This window comes from Dreissena polymorpha, chromosome 8, assembly GCF_020536995.1.
Source record: "Dreissena polymorpha isolate Duluth1 chromosome 8, UMN_Dpol_1.0, whole genome shotgun sequence".
NCBI classification, from domain to species: domain Eukaryota; kingdom Metazoa; phylum Mollusca; class Bivalvia; order Myida; family Dreissenidae; genus Dreissena; species Dreissena polymorpha.
The window spans coordinates 93991714-94018520 of record NC_068362.1 but is presented as its reverse complement, the minus strand read 5'-3'; the positions used below and the strand labels follow the sequence as shown (position 1 = coordinate 94018520).

The 26807-nt window shown below is 35.9% G+C and overlaps 1 protein-coding gene across 1 annotated transcript in view; it reads right to left on the bottom strand.

Moving 5' to 3' along the window:
• The window catches only part of LOC127840904 (myoferlin-like), a 141386-nt gene that overhangs the window by 70686 nt on the left and 43893 nt on the right, over positions 1-26807 (bottom strand). Inside the window, 7 exon segments of the mRNA XM_052369363.1 lie at positions 2734-2833; positions 4690-4803; positions 5476-5576; positions 12867-12943; positions 18696-18739; positions 19650-19718; positions 22289-22392. Of these exon segments, the coding sequence (XP_052225323.1) occupies positions 2734-2833; positions 4690-4803; positions 5476-5576; positions 12867-12943; positions 18696-18739; positions 19650-19718; positions 22289-22392 (609 nt within the window).

The following is a 26807-nucleotide window of genomic DNA, read 5'->3' as shown; positions in this document are numbered from 1 at the left end:
GAGAAACTGTAAAAAAATTGTGACGGAAAAATCTATTATTAGCCTCAGTGACCTTGATCCCAGTGACCTCAAACATCATCAAAAGGTAGAGGTTAATGCAAGATACCTACTTGGCAAATATGTAAGAGATCGGTAAAATATTGAAGGCGCTATGAGAAATGGTAACAAAAGTGTGACGGAAGTAAGTCAGGAACCCCAAACTGGCAACTATGTGCTCCCCATATATATATATATGGGGAGCATAACAAAAGTTTGTTACCAGACTTAGATTTGAACCTTTTTATTTTTGCTAGATTTGTACCGAAAGCATAAGTTATTAAAACGCTCTCCAGCAATTTCCTGGGATGAAGCAGTACTTGGTGTCCTTGGGGGAGATCTAAAGAACGCTCCAACAGTGGGGATTGCACCTGAAACCCCCCAGCAGCATGGGCTGATACAGTGTAGCCCAAACTAAACTATCGGTATGTTATGAGACGTCTGCTAAATAAATTTGACAGACAAGGAAATGAAGCAGATATTTTTAATAAAGATAAAAATATATATTGATAATATATTGTTCATATCATCAATTCGTAATATAACACAAGCAAATTTGTTGAATTGATATCCCCCGCCAAATACATTTTGTTAATGAATGGGCGTAGAACTAAAAGAAAAGGCATAAGTGAAGGGTTGTGCCTGATAATTGAGAACAATTACATCAGGACATTTTGAGAATCCATTTTAGTATGGTAGAATCATTACCAATTAAGGCATATTTAATCAAAATGTGTGATTTTGACCTTTGTGTGTGACTTTGACCATGACCCTAGCAACTTGGATCTTATATTTGACACTCAGCTAGTTAATGGAGAACAATTGTGGACAGTTATTAAAGAATCCCTTGATGCATAGTATAGGAATGACTAAATAATGAATAATTCATCAAATTTGTGACCTTTGACATCAATGTGTTACCTTGACCTTAGCCCCTAGGATTATGGATGCTGAATATGAAACACCCCCAGATGATTGAGAACAACTATGGCAAGTTCCATGGCTCTGGCTCATGTGTTAATGGAGATAAAGCTCTACGCTTATATTAACAAGAGCTGCCAGAAGACAATGCGCTCGACTTTTCCAGTGCTTGACAGTATAATGTAAGCCATCATGGGGAAATTGTTCAAATTCAATAAGGTCAAGGTAATATAGTATTATTCTAACTGGAAGAGGACCATAATTGAAACATATTGAACGCTTATGTTTTAAAGAAGTGGTACATTATAGACGATTCTGAGTTCAGGTCTATTTAAAACAATCTATTGAACATTTGTAAAGACATTAAAAAAAAATTAGGGGTGGGGGATTCTGGGGTGGGGCGTGGGGGATGGTTTGGGTGGAGTCCATTGTGGTATGTCAGATAAGTGTTGTTTCATGATGTATGAATCAAATCTGATCCTAAATAAAAAGCAAAATTAATTTATTTGACCTTGAGATTCAAGGTCATTTAAAGGTCAAGGTCAAATTCAACTTGCCAGGTACAGTACCCTCATGATATTAAGAAAGTATTTGAAGTTTGAAAGCAAAAGCCTTGATACTTTAGAAGTAAAGTGTATCTAAACACAAAATTAAACAAAATATTCAAAGTTACTAAGTCAAAATAGCAATAGCTTTGATACTGTAGGAATAAAGTGGACCGAAACACAAAACTTAAGTATAAAAAGGGGCATAACTCTAAAAATAATGCTGACAGTAGTTATGCACATTGACCTACAGAGTTGTCTTGTTGCTATAAAGAAGTATTCCAAGTTTGATTTAATTATCTTTGATAGTGTTTAAGTTATTTGACTTTATAAAAAACTTTAACCAACAGCGACGCCAACGCCGGGGCGAGTAGCATAGCTGTCATTTTTCTTCGAAGTCGAGATAAAAAGCATTTTTTCAAGATACAAAGGGCCATAACTCCAGTTATTAACAGATGGTGTACAATGCCATTTGTTGTGCATCATCCTCTTATCCATATGTATACTCATACCAAGTTTCAATGAAATCCGCCAAAACACTTCCAAGATAAGGCTCTGGACACAAAAGTGCCGACGGACGAACGGAACGACGGGCGGACGGAAAGACGGATGGACGGACAACACCAAAACAATATCCCTCCGCCTATGGCGAGGGATAATAATGTATCATACTAATACATCCGTATCTGTATGATATAACATTGCCTGGTATAAATAGTTATCACATCAACAGAAAGTTGTTATATCAGTCATTGGAGTTGGGATATATTACTTGTAATGAACTAAAAAGTCATAATATTTGGTAAAATAGAATCAGATTTAACAAGACAAACAATTTGATACCAATAGGAAATATATTTTAGACAAAAAAAGATACAAACACAGCAAACAATTTTACAAATATTGAGCGCAACTGCTTATCATGACATTTGCCACACATCTCTTGTCAAACATCATGTTTATTCCCACTAAAAATGCCATCTCTAAGCATTTAAATTTCATTATTTCTTTTAAAATGGAGACATAGAGGTATTGTAAACAGAAAACGGGTTACTGCTCTATTGCTGTGTAATCTATAAGGCTCGGAACAAATACAACAATGGCTCAGCTAGCCTCCTCTATTCTAAGCCTCATCTGATCTATTACATTATAATAGGACAGTAACCTGTTTTTGTCTATCAGAAATTCAAGCCAATTATATCTATTTCACCATTCCCAACTGTGTACTAACCTTGGCTGACCTCAAACTCTACCGGTGCGTCGATGGTACTGACCATCGTGGCGTTGATGAACGCAGCGTGGAGCCTGAACTTCCTCTTACGCATGAATTTCTGTGTGATACACATATTGAACATTAATTAATCTTGCTCTCAGAAGAAGTGTTGTCCAAGACTTGTCTATTCAAAACTCCCCCTAAACTGTATTTTCACTAAGAACAGACTTTCTTGGAACAAAAAATACCACAAAAGCAGAAAGTGTCCTGCCTGATTAGCCTGTGCAGACTGCATAGGCTTATCAGAGATAAAAAAATGTGCACATGCTTTAAGCCCCATTTTCCCAGAGCCTGGCTGAATTGTGCTGAGCATTTATCATCTTCTATCATATATGTACCAAGAGATGTGAGTAATGACCCTTTTTTGTTCAAAACATTCTTTAAATTCTAAAAATAGGATGAAAACTGCATAGCCGACAATGGCTTATCATCAAAACTGAGTGAAATACAAAACCAAGTTTTGCGAAGAGGGTAGGATTGCAGAGACAGGGTTGTAAATGACCTATAGCAGTCTATAGTTTTTGTGGCTACTTTAATCGATACAAAAAATTTCCATGTAATTATGCTTACAAAATTTAATATTCTTGTTAATCATGTGAGATAAATAGAGGATATGTGTTCATGTCAGTGTAAGATTGTTTGTTATTTCACGAGTGATCATAGAAAATATATTTTCACGAGTGTGCCACTATGATCAACGGTGAAAATTATTTGTTTATTTTCACTGCTGTTATTTCACTGCAGAAATGTCATATTTTATCATTAGGTATTAAAGAAAAGCTAAGGTTTAATGAGGCATTTACAAATGTGTTGCTCAATTGGAAAGAGTCAAAAATGTACAGTTTCTGGTGTGACACAAGAAAGATCACTCATTTTATTCTTTAATTCTCCATGTGGAGGGTTTTATCCCCATAACAAAGTTGAAACCAGTTTTATTACATGATTAAACCTGATTATTGTGAATTTTTGTCACAACATACATCACAGGTGTAATGCATATACATGAAGTATCGTCATAAATTCGCCTTTGCATTCTGCACAGGTTGATCAGGGACAACACTTTCCACCTAACCAGGATTCTCGCCAAGAACATATTTCTTTTATAAAAAATCTTCAGTGAAAGCAGAAAGTGTCGTCCCTGATTAGCCTGTTCAGACTGCGCAAGACTATCTGAGACAAAACTTTATGCACGTGCCCCATTTTCCCAGAGCAAGGCCCATATGCAAAAGTAGCTGGGCAATAATCTCATTTAACACCGAGCCAAGATCCATGTCACCATGAAAACATGTAAAAACAAGCAAATTCCTTGAATTGATATCCCCCTCAAAAAATAAACTTTTGTGACAGACAGACAGACAGACAGACAGACAGACAGACAGACAGACAGACAGACAGACAGACAGACAGACAGACAGACAGACAGACAGACAGACAGACAGACAGACAGACAGACAGACAGACAGACAGACAGACAGACAGACAGACAGACAGACAGACAGACAGACAGACAGACTGACTGACGGACGGACAGACAACCCCAAGTCTATATTTCTTCCCCTTTGGCAGGGGATAATTATCATCCAAAACATGTAAAATTATCATCCCACTGTTTCCTACTTCCACAGCATCTGACAGAGAGTTCTCAGGGCCCATTTTCACCAAGCCATTCTTAGACTTAAGAATACCAACAGCCACAAAATCATACATAAGAGTTTGAGAATAATGCACGCTACAAATGGTGCTCTAGTCACATACATATTATTCTAAATGAAGAATAGTGTTATTTTAGGTGTTAACTGCAATGCTAGACATAACTTTGAAGCAAATCAAGCACATTGCGGTTTTAAGAATATTGTTTTTTTCAAGACTAACTTGTAAAATTTGGTTGGTGAATAAGGGCCAGTGCACACATACCTGTACTTTGAGTACATCCTCAGGTTTGATATCCTCTACTGGTACTTCAGGCAGCTCTCCACCAATAGTCTTCAGCTCAATCATAGCGCGACCACGGAATGCCACACCCTCGCCCTGAAACACAACAGTATTGCATTTTTAATATTTAATTTTTATGGGTTTAACCCTTCACCACTCTGATTTTACACTTTAAAGTGTTTGTAGTCCCTTAAAAAATTATATTTTCATTAAAAATATTTTTTGTCTAGAGTCAAGCTTTAAAGGCTTCATTTCCAACCCTTAGATACTGATGAACAGTAAACAGCATAAAACTTGCAGGCTGTTTTGGTTTTATGCTGGTTGCATTTAGCAATTTTTATCTCTGAGCAGGAAAGGGTTTATCAGTTTACATTCTATTTTGCATGATCTTGAGAAAACTACAAAATGATATGAAAAGCAAAATTAACATTCTTATCATAAATAGTGTTTTATGTCAAATTGTAAAATTGTATGGTGAAGCTGAAATAATTCAAGTGTACCACTATATGTACCGGTATGGACAAATATCATGAATACAAAACGTCTTACTAACTTTGCCAAAACTAAAAAGATGTGATTGTAAAATCATTTTAACTTGATCATGAACAAATCCAACCCCGATACAAGTGATGACAATAGTCCTTGTTGTCCTTGCATGCTTTGCCTGTGAGGACTGCACAGGCTTACCTAGGGAAAACATTTAACGCAAATGCATTAAGCCCAGTTTTCCCAGAACAAGGCCCATGACTAGATGCCTATCCCACTCACCTTGCCCATGTTGAGGTCTTCATACTCATTCGGCAGTTCAGAAAACTCACGTGGAGAACCATAGAAGTTCACAAAGCATGGACCAAATGTCGGCAGAAATCCTAAAAAGGTAAAACATCAACAGGCTTAGTAATAAAAAATTTAGAACTACACATATATTATATTTTTCCAAGAATCTTTAGAAACATACAAGTTCATATTCTTAGGGTTGTTTCTTTATATATTCAACACTTTTGTAAATATTTGAAGAAATTGAGTGCATGGATTATGAAATATACCTTTTAATTCAGAAAACAACGTCAGTTTAAAATGTTAAATATATTTAGTAATGTTCTGATAACAATAACATTAAATACTAAATTTCATGTATAAAACTCATGCGTAGCATTCCAAGCAATTATAAAACCTGCTCAAAACAAATAAACTAAGTTGCTCAAATGAACTAAGTTACTCATAAGAGCAAACAGAGAAGCAACTTATCTATTCTTAGCAGCAATGTTTGCCATGTTGCAATTTTTGTTGATCCATTTTAATTCTCTGTGAAGACATCATTGAAACTAGTTTTATGAGATAGTTTCATGGCCATTGGGCTAAAAATGTAACTTCCGTAGAGTGTTAACAAAGATTCACCATATAAATATAACAAAAGCTTCCCTGCTTCCAAGCTTCTATGTTTTTTTAAGGACCAGAAACATTTTTAAACTCGACTATGTCATAAACAAAAAGTTTTGACCCAATTTCACAAACTGCCTCAAAATATGTTCAAGAGAGTATACAAGCTTTTTATTTAATTTGACCCAATTTAAACTCACATGACCCAGTTTCAAACTTGGCCTTAGTATAAGTGGTACAAATATTCAGAGCAAGTTTCCTGAAAATTGTACCACTTGAATGTTAAAAAGGTAAATGTTGATGACAGACAATGACAGACATACAATAGGTGATCACCAAAATTCACCATGAGCATTTTGTGCTCAGGTGACCTAAAAAAACACATGTAAATTTATTAGACTTTTTAACTGTTTGAACAACAGAGAACACATTTTACTGCTCTATAAAACTAAAGATATTTACCATGAACACAAACATTGCAAGCATAGCTTATCTTAATTAGACCTGATTCGTAATAATACTTTTGTAATAAAACATTTTTTTTTTCGTTCACGAAAATACATAAAAAGTATTTTGTATAGAAAGTTAAAGCAATTTCTGGCTGATGAAATGTCTATATTCGCAGTTAAAATTTGAGCTTAAATTGCATGCAATTATATGATATTGAAAACTTGCCGTTCCAACAGATGTATACATGCATAGCTAATTTTTTATTCTAAAAAAAAACACTTTTAATAAAAAGATATCATAAAAGATATGTTTCTGAACAATATACTTACTCATAACCGAACATTTTCTTTAATGATAAAGCATGATGCATTAGAGCAGGGCTCTGGGAAAACCAGGCTTAATGCATTTGTTTTTAGTAATGTACCTGATCACCCTGTGCAGTTTGCACAGGCTTATTTGGAACAATGCTTTCTCCTTCTATGTAATCATCGCTTAAAGGAAGTCTCTTCAAATTCATTTAAATGTAATATAATTCATTAACATGCAAAAAATAACCAACTGATTTATTAAATTAGTGAATTCAGGAAAAGATGACAATAAAATTCATTCAAGGAAAACTTGTATACAAAAGTATAATTGTATCAAAACAATGCATTCAATTACCCTCATTTTTATCTACAAACAAGATGTGTTTGTGAAACACAATGTCCCCCTATATGATGTTTGACATTGTAGGATGACCTTGACCTTGTGAAGGATGACCTTGACCTTGACCTTTCACCACTCAAAATGTGCAGCTCCATGAGATACACATGCATGCCAAATATCAAGTTGCTATCTTCAATATTGCAAAAGTATTCATAAAATAAGCGATTTGGGCCACATATATTTGACCTCTGACCTTGAAGGATGACCTTGACCTTGACCTTTCACCACTCAAAATGAGCAGCTTCATGAGATGCACATGCATGCCAAATATCAAGTTGCTATCTTCAATATTGCAAAAGTATTCATAAAATGAGCGATTTTGGTTCACATATAATTGACCTCTGATCTTGAAGGATGACCTTGACCTTTCACCACTCAAAATGTGCAGCTCCATGAGATACACATGCATGCCAAATATCAAGTTGCTATCTTCAATATTGCAAAAGTATTCATAAAATGAGCGATTTTGGCCACATATATTTGACCTCTGATCTTGAAGGATGACCTTGACCTTTCACCACTCAAAATGTGCAGCTTCATGAGATACACATGCATGCCAAATATGAAGTTGCTATCTTCAATATAGCAAAAGTTATTGCAAAATGTTAAAGTTGGCGCAAACAGACAGACAGACCAACAGACCAACAGACAGACAGGGCAAAAACAATATGTCCCCCATTACTATAGTGGGGGACATAAAAAATGTAATGGCAATTGATGATTGTTATTCTTACAAAAGGCGCTTTTTACTAAGTAATTCCACAAGCCTTGTTTCATATGACTTACAGTAGTTAAACCTTTTTACACAGTATTTTATATGTCTTATAGAAGTTATACCCTTTTACTCAGTAATTAAACACGCCTTGTTTCATATGACTAGTTTAAGTTAAATCATCACATGTGTAGTATATGTTTAACCATCACACAAGTAAAAGTTTAACCATCAAATGACTAGTATAAGTTTAACCATCATATGACTAGTATAAGTTTAACCATCATATGACTACTATAAATTTTACCATTATATGACAAGTATAAGTTTAGCCATCATATGACTAGTATAAGTTTAACCATCATATGACTAGTATAAGTTTAACCATCAGTATAAATTTAATCATCATATGACTAGTATAAGTTTAACCATCATATGACAAGTAGATGTTTGATCACTGACATTTAAAAAAGGAACTTTTTACACAAGAAAACTTGTTGTTTCTTCATACTGATATTATTCACAAACTAGCTATTACTATAGAAACTATTCTTATCAGAGTATGTGAATATATAGGCTTGTTGTGCTGGATATGATATGAAAGTGAAAACAAGAGAAGAATGAAGACATACACCATAAACTTAGAGTCAAGTATGCAAGTCTCCTTGGACTGAACAAAGATAATTATTTTTTTATCTAAGGTTATACACATTTAAACTTAAAATGCAACTTTAATGTGCTACTTTAGTGTTTTAAAATAAGTATCTTTGATAAAACTGTGTTAGGTATATGTCAGAATTTCATATCAGGCACTAGACAGACTACTCTTTTTATTAATCCAGATCACACTAATGTTAAAAGCCTTGTTTTGGGGGAAATGGATGTTAATGCATGTGCATAGAGTGTCATCCCAGATAAGCCCGTGCAGTGTGAACTTGCTTATCTAGTACGACACTTTCCATCTTGACTTCACTTTTGCTAAGCAAACAATCAAATTAAATGGAAAGTGCTGTCCCTGATAAGCCAGTGTTGACTGCACAGGCTAATCTGGGATTATATTTGAGCACATGCATTTAACCCATTATTCCCACAAGAAGGTTTATTACTTCAGGTATCAAGCCAAATCATGTTAATACCAGACTCTTAGTAAGAAATGCAAACCATGGCTTAGTCAGGCTAAAAGTAATAAAAATGTATACCCTGGTCGCCCGACGAGGAAATATGTGAAACCTCAATAAAAGAAGTGCCAATAAAATCATCCTGCGTGAGTCTGTCCCTAATAACATATAAATATAATTTATTTAGCTTTTTTTTGTCTGCATTTAACACATGCTAAATGTAGTACTGGACGCTGACACTGTCATTAAATCACATTGGAATGTCTCAAGATGACAACATATGAAATATCAACATTTTATCATCTTGTCAAGATTTATCTGCAAAGAAAAAGCTGAACTGAAACAAAAAAACTAAATTCATGCAAGACCCACACCATTAGAGTCGCTTATATTAACAAACTTTATCACCAATTGTCATTATGTTTAAATCAACTAACTTACTAGTAACTCACATAAGTAGTTCATGCGGGTTAAATTATAACTTCTTCTTCTATACATGGATAATAATCATATACAGCTAGCATAAATAATATTGGCTAATGGAAATGAAATATTAATATAATTGAGCCGAATTCTTGGAAATCAGGGCTTAATGTATGTGCATAAAGTGTCGTCCCAGATTCACCTGTGCACACTGTCAGGGATGACACTTTCTTTTCTTATGGAATTCTTCTTTTCAAGGAAGTCTCTTCTAATCAGAAATCCAGTTTAGGTAAAATTGTTGTCTTAGATTAGACTGTGCAGACTGGTCTTAGATTAGACTAAGCAGACTGGTCTTAGATTAGACTGTGCAGACTGGTCTTAGATTAGACTGTGCAGACTGGTCTTAGATTAGACTGTGCAGACTGGTCTTAGATTAGACTGTGCAGACTGGTCTTAGATTAGACTGTGCAGACTGGTCTTAGATTAGACTGTGCAGACTGGTCTTAGATTAGACTGTGCAGACTGGTCTTAGATTAGACTGTGCAGACTGGTCTTAGATTAGACTGTGCAGACTGGTCTTAGATTAGACTGTGCAGACTGGTCTTAGATTAGACTGTGCAGACTGGTCTTAGATTAGACTGTGCAGACTGGTCTTAGATTAGACTGTGCAGACTGGTCTTAGATTAGACTGTGCAGACTGGTCTTAGATTAGACTGTGCAGACTGGTCTTAGATTAGACTGTGCAGACTGCACTGGCTAATCTTGACTACACTTTACACACATTTGTTTAGCCCAGTTTTCCCTGAACAGAGCTCAATTTATTGCCAAAGAAAGTGTTGGTAGCCAAATAAAATGTTCTTTGTCCATGTTTGAAGCAAATAATTATACAGAAAACTCAATGAGGAATGCAAACCTATGTATTGAAGATATTATCTTCTGTTTTAGATTGAAGATTAAAACGTATTGGTCCATATACTACCAGACATCTGATGTCCTGACATCAGTTAAGGAATTTTGTCCTCTTAATATTACTGGCAAAAAAACACAATTTTTTCATGTATTTAAAGCCATCAAGTTCTATTTAACCAATGCACTTTGAATATGGTTGTCAGCAGATTTTGATATTTTTTAAAAAGGTAATTACCGTAAAAACGCAGTCATAAGTCGAGATTTTTTCCCTAAAAAACTGATTAAAATTTTAGTCTCCACTTAATAGATCATTCATGAAAAAAACAAAAACAAGGTAGATCGATCCCCGTGTTGTCGCAGTAACGGTTGTTAAAAGTTGTTGTCATGAAAACTCGTGGATTTATAGCACAAAACGTCTTATTTTGACTGACGCGAATGAATTAAATCCTATTTTTCAACTTCACATTTGCTTCATTTTGATCATTTAAACCAAAGTTTAATGCTAGCCAGTGTTTTTTACTGGAATTGTAAACAAAGAGTCGGTAAAATTTGCACTCTGCAGTGTGAATTCACAGTTTGACGTCATCAAAAGAAAGAATAAGCCATAAAGCGACAAATTTCTCGCCGACAAAATTGGCTTCCTTTGTCTAGCAATCAACACGCTGAACCAATCGTGTGTTTGTTCATTAATGGCAATTGTCCAATTAAATAATAGCATGTGCATAGCTCCACCTTTCGAATCGTTTGCAGGGAACGGCCTAAGCATTGAAAGGACGAATACATTTATGTATGATTTTCAGAGAAATACCGATTAATTCCTATTTACAAACTCCCTGTGCAGTTCCTAACAATGGTGGACGCTTGTGCTTACAAAATTCCTAAACACATACATCGTAAATAATGGCATCTTTAAATTTCAAGGTAATACTATTTTGCCTACTATAATAGCGGGTTTGTTTAATATAATTAACATGTTAATCAATATTGTTGCGTCAACGAATCGGAAATAAATTTGAGGGGGTCGCAATTTTACTGACGCTGATTTTCCAATTGTCTGTAATTTTTGCCTGACTTATGAATTGTACATACACAAAATGTCACATTTTCAAACCATTTTTATACACCTGACGTATGAGCGGGTTTGAGTGATGATTGAGTTTTTACGGTAAAATAATTTACAAACCAAACTGTAATAGTTGGCCTAGTTGTAAATACAAAGGTAAAATGACAAAATGTGCCTGTCCTGGGGTTTGAATCCCAGACCCCTCAAGCAAAGGTTTACACACTATCACTTTACTAATTGGGCTTTTAGATGGAAGATTAAAAACTTTGGTGGAAATACACTGTTTTTGTTAATTTATCAATGAAAAGTGTGACAAAAGCTTTACTATTTTTCTGGTATCAAATGATGATTATTGATCAATATTAAAACTAACATCATTATATTTTTTAACACCTTTCTTAGTCAAGAGTGTTTTTTTTATAAATATTAATTAATGCAAATACTATTTTGTTACTCTTTAGTTATTTTTTCTAAAAATTAGTCATTTAGCTAAATGGTAAACAAGTCCTTAAAAATAACTTTTTCTTATGAAAATTCAAACAATATATTTACACCTTGATTCTGCAACTTTTGAAAAAATGGCATGAATTTGATGAAAATGTATATTTAAGTAACAAATATATATGCATTCATAATTGAGCCTTGCAATACAATACAATAATCCTGCAAAAAGAAAATACCGGGTAAGCGCGTTTGAGCCACAACATGAGACAATGGGCCTTGTGTACAGCATTGCAGCAGTCTGATCAGGAGCTTGACTGGTCTGCTATTGAGACCACTAAACCTTTGACTTGTAAGTGGAATGAGTAGCTCCTGACCAGACTGCAATTATGCGCAGGCTGATGTGGAGATACGCTTAATGCAGATAAGAAAACACCCATTTGCGCATGATGTGGCTAATTTTAACACAAGAGGTACACAGTTTTATGGGTAACAGTTGTAAGAGAAGCTTCAATGCAGCCCCAGCAAGACAAACATTTGTTAACACTTACAGTAATCAAGTTACTCCACAAGTTAATTCTGAATTCAAATGTGTTATTAACTGAGCCTGTGCTTCGGGCAAACTGGGCTAAATGCAAGAGGGTAAAGTACCTTGCTAGATAAGACTGTGCAGTTGGACAGGCTAATCAGGAATGACACTTTCGGCTTAAATGGTATTTTGGGTTAAAATGTTACAATCCAGTTAAGGCGGAAAGTGTCGTCCCTGATCAGCCTATGAGGACTGCACAGGCTAATCTCGGACGACACTATACATACATGTATAAAGCTTTGCTTTCCCAATGAAGGCTAATTCATCTTATATTTGTCTTGCCCGGGCTACACAGGGTTAGGCTTGGATATAATAGAGGCCCGATATAATTGGCCTGATATCGCTGTATTGGTGCCATAAACGAACCATCCTCTCCAAGAGCTGATATATTGGAGACTGGGAGAAATGACGATGAAATGTAATCATCTTCTGTAATTCTGTCCCTGTGAAAAGGTGAAGAAGCCATACAGAGGTACTTCACTAATTATAACAGTTAAAAACCCTGTAACACTGTAAAATGTGAATTTGAAATAAAACATCAAACTTGGAAACTACATCCTTTAGGTTCATGTTATGAATGTATTTTGTGATATTCTGTCAATACTAAAATGATAAATTTTTGAAAATGAAAAATCTCATTATAAATCCAGTTTTGTAGTATAGTCTATTTTACTTACAATTTGTCAAAATGAATAAATAAAACAGGTAAAACTGCATATATATACAAGAGCACCACCTTGCGGGTGCAGACCCCTCATCTATTTTTCTTTTTAAAGGTGAAGGGACCTTTCTCAATTTCAATCACAAAGAAAGGAGGGGTGGAGTGGAGGGGGGTGTATAGTGTGGGGGTGTGGTCATTTATTACATTTTCTTCCAAAAATGCAAAAAAAAAAAGCAATTTTTTTTTTTTTGGGGGGGGGGGGGGTTCTTGGTGGGATGGTTGGACAGTATTTCAAAAATAAAATAATACAAAAAAATATTTGTGTTTTTTAACCACGTTTTAAAAAAAAATTTTTTTTTGGGGCGGGGGGGGGGGGGTTGGGTTGGGGGGGTATAGTGTTAGGGTGTGGTGGTCATTTATTAGATGATCTTTAAGAAAAAAAACACACTTTTTGGGGGGGGGGATTCGGGGGTGGGCTTGGGGGATGGTTTTGGTGGAGTCTATTGTGGTATGTCAGGTAAGAGTTGTTTTGTCAAAGTATCAATCAAATCTAATCATAAATAAAGAAGTTATGGCAATTTTAGCAAAATTTAATCATTTGACCTTGAGAGTCAAGGTCATTCAAAGGTCAAGGTTAAATTCAACTTGTCAGGTACAGTACCCTCATGATAGCATAAAAGTATTTGAAGTTTGAAAGTAATAGCCTTGATACTTTAGAAGAAAAGTGGATCTAAACACAAAATTTAACCATATATTCAAAGTTACTAAGTCAAAAAAGGGTCATAATTCCGTAAAAATGAAAAATAGAGTTATGCAACTTGTCCTTTACTGTCCCCTTATGATACTTTGCGAGTGTTCCAAGTATGAAAGCAATATCTATGACACTTTAGGGGTAAAGTGGACCAAACACAAAACTTAACCAAATTTTCAATTTTCTAAGTATAAAGGGCCCATAATTCAGTCAAAATGCCAGAGTTACATAACTTTGCCTGCACAGTCCCCTTATGATAGTTAGTAAGTGTTGCAAGTATGAAAGCAATAGCTTTGATACTTTAGGAATAAAGTGGACCTAAACACAAAACATAACCAAATTTTCAATTTTCTAAGTTTAAAAAGGGCACATAATTCTGTCAAAATGCCAGTCAGAGTTACATAACTTTGCCTGCACAGTCTCCATATGACAGTTAGTAAGTGTTGCAAGTATGAAAGCAATAGCTTTGATACTTAAGGAATAAAATGGACCTAAACACAAAACTTAACCAAAATTTTCAATTTTCTAAGTATAAAAAGGGCACATAATTCAGTCAAAATGCCAGTCAGAGTTACATAGCTTTGCCTGCACAGTCCCCTTATGATAAGTTAGTAAGTGTTGCAAGTATGAAAGCAATAGCATTTATACTTTATGAGAAAAGTGGACCTAAACGCAAACCTTAACCGGACGCTGACGCTGACGCAGACGCCAACACCAAGGTGATGACAACAGCTCATATTTTTTTTTCCAAAAATAGATGAGCTAATAATGAATTGTTGAAAAAATCACAGTGTATTCCAAAATTGATGTTTTCCAAATTTCACATAATAGTCTTATCAGTGTGAAGGTTATATGTTATTTCACAAAAGTAAATTCTCATTTAACATCACCACAATCAAACTTGTGAAATAAAATAGAACAAAAACATAAAACTTTCAATAGTTTATAACAAAATTGCAATCGTTAAATAAAATAAATAAATATTTATTAATTTATGTATGTTTTGTTATTTCCAAGTCCTGTTCTGATGTCCATGCATCATTCCATAACATAAACAAATGTAAATGCCAAAACATGCAAGACTTTTGTACATTAATATCAGAGGTTAACTAAGTTAAAGCAAAACCAAGTAGCCAATGAGGTTTGCCCAGCACATTGTATTCATAACAAGATGTGTTTGTGAAACACTATGTCCCCCCCCCCCTATATTTGACCTTTGACCTTGAAAAATGACATTGACCTTTCACAACTCAAAATGTGCAGCTCCAGGAGATACACATGCACGCCAAATATCAAGTTGCTATCTTCAATATTGCAAAAGTTATGGCCAATGTTAAAGTTTTCGGACCGACGCACAGACAGACGGACGGGCGGATGGACGGACGGAAGGAAGGACGGACGGACGGACGGGCGGACGGACGGACGGACAGACGGACAGACAGACAGACAGACAGACAGACAGACAGACACAGACAGACAGACAGACAGACAGACAGACAGACAGACAGACAGACACAGACAGACAGACAGACAGACAGACAGACAGACAGACAGACTGATGGACAGTTCAACTGCTATATGCCACCCTATGGGGGGGGGGGCATAACAATGAGAGAATAATGTTATTTTATATCATCATTTTCCATTTTATATCAATCATGAGCTATCTTGAGAAAAAAAGACAGCTTCTTATGCAAATTAAACGATATATGAGCTACATCATGCCAAAATGGGTCGTATGTCATATCCGGCCAACATAACACAGATCAGCCTGCACATACTGGCAGTCTGGTCACAAGCTACTCTGTCCGCTAACAAGACAACAAAACCTTATGTGAATAGAGGACAGCACAGATCCTGACCAGACTGTGTGGATGCTCAAGCTAGTCTGGATTGATGCTGGCCACATATGGCATAGGACCCATTTTCGTATGATACAATATTTCTGATAAAAAATCATAAACTTAAACTAGCAGATTCTTTTGCCTGCAACAAAATCAATGTACAAACATGTATAACCAAAATTGCCACGAATATCAAAATAAGAAATAATTTATCTATAATGGGCATTTATCTATTACATGTCTAATAACAATAATTAAAACAAGGGACAAAATTGTCACAAAACCAGGTTTTCAATAATAAAAAAAAGTCTGATAAAGGGAGACAACTGCAACTCAAAATGTGCATTGCTACTGATTGTTCATCACAATTACCCCCCTTGTTTCAAAATCAATCTGTTTTTCAATCCCGTGACCTAGTTTCTGACCCAACAAGACCTATATTCGAACTTGACCTAGATATTGTCTTGATACAACTTCGACCAAGTTTCGTAAAGATCGAATGAAAACTATTTGAATTAGAGGGTGGACAAGCTTGTTCCGCACACCTGCCAGCCATCCAGCCCGCCCACATTCGCCAATCTAATAACCAGTTTTTTTCCTTCGGAAAACCTGGTTAATTACTGATGAATAGCACATGACTATGTTTTCCTATATCTGAGGTTTACATAAACAAGAGCTTTGTCATAGACATGACGTATACCCCCACGTGCAGCATTGACACAGACTATTTTGCATGCTGTCTTCACAAAACAATAGAATCAAATTTATGGCGATTTTTAAGAATTATAATGCCATTATGATTTATGGCCTTTTTGACCTTTGAACTCTTGAATTCTTTCACATGACATGCAGTCCAAATTTATGGCCATTTTTTACTTTTGAACTCCAAGTGTGACCTAGACCTTGGATTAATGGACATAATTCTTTCACATGACACATCGTCCGATGATTGTGAACAAATGTACCATGTATTTTTAAAATCTCACAATAAATGACATAGTTATGGCCCATACAAGATCATTTATGGCCATTTTTGACCTTTGAACTCACAGTGTGACCTTGACGTTGCAGATATCGAAGTAATTCTTTCTCGCGACACACGGTCCAATAATGGTGAACAAATGTGCCAAATGATTTTAATATCTCACAATGAACAACATAGTTATTGTCCAGACAAGCTCATTAATGGCCATTTTTGAACTTTGAACTCACAGTGTGACCTTGACCTTAGAGTTATCGACGTAATTCTTTCGCGCAACACTCCGTCCAATAATGTTGAGCAAATATGCAAAATGATTTTTAAATCTCACAATGAATGAAATAGTAATGGCCCGGACAAGCTCATTTATGGCAATTTTTGATCTTTGAACTCAAAGTGTAACCTTGATCTTGGAGATATTGACGTAATTCTTTCGTGCGACACACCGTCCATTGACCGTGAACAAATGTGCCTAATTATTTTTAAATCTCACAATGAACGACATAGTTATTGACCAGACAAGCTCATTTATGGCCATTTTTAATCTTTGAAGTCAAAGTGTGACCTTTACCTTCGAGATATCAACATAATTCTTTCGCACGACACACCGTCCCATGATGGTGAACAAATTTGCCAAATGATTTTAAAATCTCACAATAAATGATAAAGTTATGGCCTGGACAAGCATTTGACCCTTGAACTCCAAGTGTGACCTTGACCTTCAAGATATCGACGTACTTTTTTCACGCGACACACTGTCCCATGATGGTGAACAAATGTACCAAGTTATTTTAAAATCTAACGATAAATGACATAGTTATGATCCGGACAAACTTTCTATTTAAAACACACTAAGTGACCCCATGACCTAGTTTTTGACCCGGCATGACCCATATTCAAACTTGACCCATACATCATCAAGAAACAACTTGTGACCATGTTTGGTGAAGATCTGATGAAATTTCGGGACAGACCGACAGACCGACAAAGTGACTCCTATATAGCCCCCATTACCATGGTAATGGGGGTATAATTATTAAATATCCATCATACATTAAATATCAATTTATTACATTTTGTTGTTTAATAAAACACAATAAATTCAGGGTAACAGATACAGAAATTACAATAAAAAAGTTTTAAAACTTTTATAAAATAGAGGATATTTGTTGGATCCTGTGAATTATCGATTTTAATCCACGAGTGATCATAGAAATAATATTTTCACGAGTGGCGCAGCCACGAGTGAAAATATATATTTTCTATGATCACGAGTGAATTAAAATCGATAATCCACCGAATCAAATAAATTTTCTTTTTATTTAATGCATTTTTCACAGTTTATATACATTGTTTAAGAGTTTAACTAAAGAATTTAGCTGGCATAATGATGCATTTCATCAAAAAAATGACGTCATTTCACAGTAAACAATGAAAATTATCGATAATTCTCACTGATAATTTTCACTGTTTGAAACAGTGAAATTATCAGTTTTAATTCACTGATATTTCTCTATAAACCACCGGAAAGCATTAAATAAAAGTAATTAATACACACATAAAACGGTTGAGTTTTTTCCCCATATATTTGTTCAAATGAAACCACAGTTAGGATAAAATAAATTTAATGTGTTTAACAATTTATCTAGTGAGCTTAAAAAACATACTGGATAAACTTTGAAAAAGTTATATCTTTAACTTATATATGAGGCACTCTCTTGGAAAATCGGGCTAAATTCATGTGCATAAAAGTGCAGTCTGCACAGGCTAATCAATGACGACATCATCCACTTTAATGGTATTTTTCATTGAAAGGAAGTCTTTTCTTGGGGAAAAACAAATTTAGGCAGAAAAAGTCGTCCCTGCACAGGCTAATCTGGGACATCACTTCACACACATGCATTAAACCCGCTTTTCCCAGAACACGGCTCATACGCATGTAAATGAAGTTCATAGTTACCAGTCTTTCATGGTCAGTTTGATCTTCTCACACATCGATGGAAACTGAAACCATGGCAACAGGAATGCATTAAGCAAGCATGGAAACTGAATAATTAACATATTTTTACTTACAACATTTCTTTTTAAATCAATTTTATTTGGTTCTGAAATTTGAATTTAACAGACGGTCAACTCAACAGGGACCAGTTGCTTAAAATTGTAACTGCAAGTTGAGGTAACAGTCAAGGTTAACTTCGAACCCAAGAAAACTTAATTTCAGAAAAGAAATGTTCAAACATTTTTCAAATTATTTGAGCAAACAAATTTGTTTGTAATTAACACACATACATGTACCTCACATAAATAACTTGATCTAACAAGAGCACCGCATAACGGGTGCCACGCTCGGCTGGATAAGCTTGTCAGAATTTATTTATTTTTTTATTATTTTTTTCAGAGGTCACAGTGACCTTGATCTAGTGACCCAAAAATGGGTGTGGCATGTAGAACTCCTCAAGGTGCATCTACATATGAAGTTTCAAAGTTGTAGGTGGATGCACTTTGATTTTAGAGGCAATGTTAAGGTTTTAGCACCACGCCTACAGCGGACGGCGGACAACGAGCTGGCTATGACAATACCTCGGATTTTCTCAGAACACTCAGAGCTTAAACTTGAACGGCTGTTAGCTTTACTCTTTGTTCAAGTTTTGAGCCACCAGGACCTAAACTTTAAAATGTTGAGCAGCTCATTCCATGGTATTTTGGAAATTGGTAACTTAATACAAATGAGCGCCATGATGACCATTATAAAGTGCTCACCTTAGTGCAAAATACTGCAAAACTTAATCTGTTGAACTGTTTTTTACCCCTATTGACCCTGATTCAAACATTGCCTTGATATTTTCCTGCTAAACACTCTAACAATGTTTCATTTTGACAGATTCATAAATGTGGCTTCTAAAAAGGTACATACCTGAAGACCTATTCTCAAGGTCTGATTGAACTCTGGATGGTCATTGCAATACATGATCTTAGTCTGGACCTGAAATTTGCATTCATAAAATGAGCATTTTATACTTAACAAGTGGATGGTTGACTGGGTAAAAAGTTGTTACACAAGCATTTGGACACAGAGCATTATTTAAAAAATGTTTTCAGCGTTGCTGCAGAAGACATGGCTACTTATCGATTTAAATAGTTCCAACATTATGAATTGCAATCGATTTAAATAGTTCCAACATTATGAATTGCAATTTTTCAATCATAAAAAATTAAGCATTTTTGGACAACACTTAAAGAGTTTCCAATTAAAAACTTTCTCACACAAAATATGGCCATTTTTCTGTGACCAACCATACAGAAATCTAATCAGAAACATGGCTAGATTACTATACAAAGAGGAACATTTTTAATTTTTGACCTCAACAAATCCTTATTTAGACTTATTTGAACTCAATATTTTTCCTATGGTAATATTGGCATTATGGCAAATTGCTTATGACTCAGTCACAAATAATCCGGTCGCCCGCCGATGTGTCCGATCTCCAGGCATCAGGAAGATTGGACACGTTGGAGCCGTTCATCGTCCGATGAGTGACAAAGTTCAAAACCTCAGTCACAAATAGACACCGATCACCGTCCAATCAGCGGCCGACGTTTTTTTCCGCTCATCGGGCTGGCGCCGGCCGATGATCGTACACAAATCGGGTCATTTTGTAGCATCAGTTGGCGTCCGGATTAATTTTTTATATCACAGTTTGTTTTACCCAACATGGGGCATTGGAAGGAATCGAGTTGAGATCGAAAAAAGATCGGACGATCAGCAAACGGTTATCGCCCGGCGTGCGCCCGACATCGGATTCATTGTACGTGTATCATAACGAGCATTGTCCTGCGTCCGGCGGGCATCGTGCGGAGGCCCTCCGGCAATCAGACGGTCGCCAGCCGATGTATATGCCTCTGGGAAATACATTTACTTTTGCCGATACATGTTCAATGATTCCGATGTCGGGCAATACCTGTGCGATGATTGTCCGATCTTGTTTCGATCTCAACTCGATTCCTTCCCGGGCCCGACGTCGGGTAAAATTTTAAGTGAGACTTAAAATTAATCCTGACGCCGCCCGATGCTTTAAATTGGCCCGGTTTCCGATCGATCATCAGCTGGTCGCCAGCCCGATGAGCGGAAAAATACGTCGGCCGCTGATCGGACGGTGATCGGTGTCTATTTGTGACTGAGGTATTACTAATTGCTAATGCTTTCACTCCTTAATATATATTTAAAATAATACAATTGTATTACATGTATTGGTTCCATTCATGTAGCACATTTAAAAGATATAAAACATAAATATACAAACAAATGACTCAGAACACACATAACACACAGCAAGTTATGTTTATATTACTATGTGTTCCCAGATGAGACAATGTCTTTTTGCTTGACAAGGGTATTACACTAAAGGTGTTTAGCTGCTACAAAGTGATCATCCTTGCAAAATTTAGGAAATCATTTCTATGGCACCTTGCTGTAGCTCGAGGAATCTAACTAAAATTCCGCATGAAATTACTGCTTCAAGAGAGGTGATAAGTTTTAGTGGTATCTTCAATTTCTTAGCCTCTTGGTTATTATGAAATCAAAGCAAATTAAAAAAATAATGGATAACGGAGCAAGTACTGACATGTTTGCAAAGTGTACTAAATTTGACAGCAGACTTCAATTAGACCACTTTCAAGCTTGAACCAGGGAACATGTTGACACGTCAACAACACTAATATGCGCTAAATTAAGGTAGTGACTGAAAAATCACTGCGACTTATCCAATAACCTAACATAAAAAACTTCTGAAGATAAACAATAAGATTTTATATAAAATAAGAAGAGTGACAATCGGGAGAGAATATTCACTTAAACTGATACTTTGACTCATCCTAGTATGAGCTTTAAAGCAAAGCACCATATCAGACCATGATAAAATTGACCACTATACCCAGCTGTCAATCAAAGTCATCAGCCAATTTGAATTCCCTTTACCATGCCACAATTCTGTCTTACAAACAATCTGTGCTAAAGAAACAAACTGAAACAAACTGAAATAAAAAAAATGTATCAGCCTTGTTCTGGGAAACAAGGGCTTAATGCATGAGCATAAAGTGTCATACCAGATTAGCCTGTGCATCCAGGACAGGCTAATCAGGGACAACACTTTCCACTTAAACTGGGTTTTTGCTAATGAGAGACTTTCTTTAAGCAAAAAATACCATACAAGCCGAATGCACAGGCTAATCTGGGAAGTCACTTTGAGCTCATGCTTTAAACCCCATTTCCTCATAGAGATGCTCATATGTTAATGTGGGCAGAGTGATCATTTTAGGACTGGTAAAGCATTACCAACTCAGATACCCACTTTGACAAATTAGTAGTCCTTTAGAAAATCAAATTAAATTTAATACCTTAATAACCAGATTCAAGGCTTCATTTCCAACCCTTAAGTACTGATGATCAGCATGAAACCTGAACAAACAGTGAGTTACTCGCAGGCTTTTCTGGTTTTATGTTGGTTGCATATAGCTATTTTCTGAGCAGGAAAGCAATAAACATGACCCACTAACCTCCTTGCCAGCAAAGTTCATGAGGAAGTATGGATCAACAAGTTCTTTCTGTTCCTGACCAACATGGAAGAGTTTCTTGACCCCTTGCAAGAAGGCTGTGTCCACTGTAACAAACAAAATAAGGCATTCACTAACATGTAATAACAAAATGAGGTTTCTACTTACAAGTAATAACAAAATGAGGCTTTCGCTTACAAGTAATAACAAAATGAGGCTTCAACTTACAAGTACTTAAAAAATAAGGCTTTCACTTAGAAGTAAAAACAAAATGAGGCTTCAACTTATGAGTACTTACAAAATAAGGCTTCCACTTACAAGTATTAACAAAATAAGGCTTCCACTAACACGTGCTTACAAAATGAGGCTTTCACTAACAAGTATTAACAAAATAAGGCTTCCACTAACACGTGCTTACAAAATGAGGCTTTCACTTACAAGTATTAACAAAATAAGGCTTCCACTAACACGTGCTTACAAAATGAGGCTTTCACTTACAAGTATTAACAAAATAAGGCTTCCACTAACACGTGCTTACAAAATGAGGCTTTCACTTACAAGTATTAACAAAATAAGGCTTCCACTAACATGTGCTTACAAAATGAGGCTTTCACTTACAAGTATTAACAAAATAAGGCTTCCACTAACACGTGCTTACAAAATGAGGCTTTCACTTACAAGAATTAACAAAATAAGGCTTCCACTAACACGTGCTTACAAAATGAGGCTTTCACTTACAAGTATTAACAAAATAAGGCTTCCACTAATACGTGCTTACAAAATGAGGCTTTCACTTACAAGAGCTAACAAAATGAGGCTTTCACTTACAAGAGCTAACAAAATGAGGCTTTCACTTACAAGAGCTAACAAAATGAGGCTTCCACTTACAAGTACTAACAAAATAAGGCTTCCACTAACAAGTGCTTACAGAATGAGGCTTTCAATTACAAAGGCTAACAAAATGAGGCTTTCACTTACAAGAGCTAACATAATGAGGCCTTGACTTACAAGAGCTAACAAAAAAGGCATTCACTTACAAGTAATAACAAAATGAGACTTTCACTTACAAGTAATACTAAAATGAGGCTTCCACTTACAAGTATTAACAAAATAAGGCTTCCACTAACAGGTACTAACAAAATAAGGCTTTCACTTACAAGAGCTAACATAGTGAGGTTTTCACTTACAAGAGCTAACAAAATGAGGCTTTCACTTACAAGTAATAACAAAATGAGGCTTTCACTTACAAGTAATACAAAAAATGAGGCTTCAACTTACAAGTTCTAACAAAATAAGGCTGCCACTTACAAGTACTAAAAAAATAAGGCTTCCACTTACAAGAGCTAACAAAATGAGGCTTTCACTGACAGGTTATAACAAAATGCAGTTTTTCACTTGCAGGTAATAACAAAATAAGGCTTCAGCTTACAAGTTCTAACAAAATAAGTCTTTCACATACAAGTAATAACAAAATGAGGCTTCCACTTACAAGTACTAACGAAATAAGGATTCCACTTACAAGTACTTACAAAATAAGGCTTTCACTTACAAGACCTAAAACAAGAGATGTGTTCGTCAGAAACACAATGCCCCTATTGCGCAGCTTTGAAAACAAGGGCTGTTTGTAAAACATGCATGCCCCCCATATGGGCTGTCCGTTGTAGTGGCAGCCATTGTGTGAATAAGATTTTTGTCACTGTGACCTTGACCTTTGACCTAGTGACCCGAAAATCAATAGGGGTCATCTGCGGGTCACGATCAATGTACCTATGAAGTGTCATGATCCTAGGCAAAAGCGTTCTTGAGTTATCATCCGAAAATCATTTTACTATTTCGGGTCACCGTGACCTTGACCTTTGACCTTGTGACCCCAAAATCAATAGGGGTAATCTGCAAGTCATGATCAATCTACCTATGAAGTTTCATGATCCTAGGCGTATGCGTTCTTGAGTTATCATCCGAAAACCATTTTACTATTTCGGGTCACCGTGACCTTGACCTTTGACCTAGTGACCTCAAAATCAATAGGGGTCATCTGCTAGTCATGATCAATCTACCCATGAAGTTTCATGATCCTAGGCGTATGCGTTCTTGAGGTATCATCCGGAAATCATTTTACTATTTCGGGTCACCGTGACCTTGACCTTTGACCTAGTGACCTCAAAATCAATAGGGGTCATCTGCAAGTCATGATCAATCTACCTATCAAGTTTCATGATCCTAGGCGTATGCGTTCTTAAGTTATCATTCAAAAACCATTTTACTATTTCTGGTAACCGTGACCTTGACCTTTGACCTAGTGACCTCAAAATCAATAGGGGTCATCTGCGAGTCATGATCAATGTACCTATGAATTTCATGATCCTAGGCCCAAGTGTTCTTGAGTTATCGTCTGACAACCACCTGGTGGACGGACCGACAGACCGACCGACAGACCGACAGACCGACCGACAGACCAACATGAGCAAAGCAATATACCCCCTCTTCTTCGAAGGGGGGCATAAAAAAAAAAATTGTTGTTGTTTTTTACCTTGGACCTTGAAGGATGACCTTGACCTTGAACTTGCACCACTCAAAATGTGCAGCTTCATGAGAATGCCGCTTTGAATTTTTATAATTTTTTTTTAACTTTTGACCTTGAAGGATGACCTTGACCTTGAATCCCACCACTCAAAATGTGCAGCTTCATGAGATACAAATGCATGCCAAATATCAAGTTGCTATCTTCAATATTGAAACAGTTATGGCCAATGTTAGTTTTTTGACGGACGGACAGACTCCATATATTAGACATTTGACCTTGACGGATGACCTTGACCTTCACCTTTCACCACTCAAAATGTGCAGCTCCGTGAGATGCACATGCATGCCAAATATCAAGTTGCTATCTTCAATATTGAAAAAGTTATGGTCAATGTTAAAGTTTTCGGACAGACAGACGCCATATATTTGACATTTGACCTTGAAGGATGACCTTGACCTTTCACCAATCAAAATGTTCAGCTCCATGAGATACAAATGCATGCCAAATATCAAGTTGCTATCTTCAATAGTGAAAAAGTTATGGCCAATGTTAAAGTTTTTTTGGGACGGACGGACAGACTGACTGACATACTGACATACTGACGGACAGTTCAACTGCTATATGCCACCCTACCGGGGGCATTGAAATGAGGCTTTCACTTACAAGAGCAAACAAAATAAGGCTTTCGTTTACAAGACATAACATATGAGGCTTTCACTTACAGGGATAACATATGAGGCTTTCACTTACAGGGATAACATATGAGGCTTTCACTTACAAGACCTAACAAAAAGAGGCCTTCCCTTAAAAGTAACAACAAAATGAAGCTTTCACTTACAAGTAATTAACAAAATGAGGCTTCCACTTACAAGTACAAACAAAATAGGGCTTTCACTTACAAGAGCTAAAATAATGAGGCGTTCACTTACAAGAGCTAACAAAATGAGGCTTTCACTCACAAGTAATAACAAAATGAGGTTTTCTCTTACAAGAGCTAACAAAATGAGGCTTTCACTTACAAGAGCTAACAAAATGAGGCCTTTTACTTACAAGAGCTAACAAAATGGGGTTTCCACTTACAAGAGCTAACAAAATGAGGCATTCACTTACAAGTAATAACAAAATGAGGCCTTCACTTACAAGTAATAACAAAAATGAGGATTTCACTTACAAGAGCTAACAAAATGAGGCCTTCACTTTCAAGTAATAACAAAATGAGGTTTTCACTTACAAGTGATTACAAAATGAGGCATTCACTCACACGTAATAACAAAATGAGGTTTTCACTTACAAGAGCTAACAAAATAAGGCCTTCACTCACAAGTAATAACAAAATGAGGCCTTCACTTACAAGTAATAACAAAAATGAGGCTTTTACTTACAAGAGCTAACAAAATGAGGCCTTCACTCACAAGTAATAACAAAATGAGGTTTTCACTTACAAGAATTAACAAAATGAGGCTTTCACTTACAAGAGGTAACAAAATGAGGCTTTCACTTACAAGTGCTAACAAAATGAGGCTTCCACTAACAAGTACTCACATAATAAGGCTTCCACTTACAAGTAATAACAAAATGAGGCTTTCACTTACAAGTGCTAACAAAATGAGGTTTCCACTAACAAGTACTCACATAATAAGGCTTCCACTTACAAGTAATAACAAAATGAGGCTTTCACTTACAAGAGCTAACAAAGTGAGGCTTTCACTTATCAGTGCTAACAAAATGAGGCTTTCACTTACAAGAGCTAACAAAATAAGGCTTTCACTTACAAGTGCAAAAAAATAGGCTTTCACTTACAAGTATTAACATAATGAGGCTTTCACTTACAAATGGTAACAAAATAGGCTTTCACTTACCAGAGCTAACAGAATGAGGCTTTCACTTACCAGTGCTAACAGAATTAGGCTTTCACTTACCAGTACTAAAAAAATAAGGCTTTAACCTATAAGTGCTAAAAAATAGACCTTCAGTACTGTTAAAAGCAGTAATGGAAAC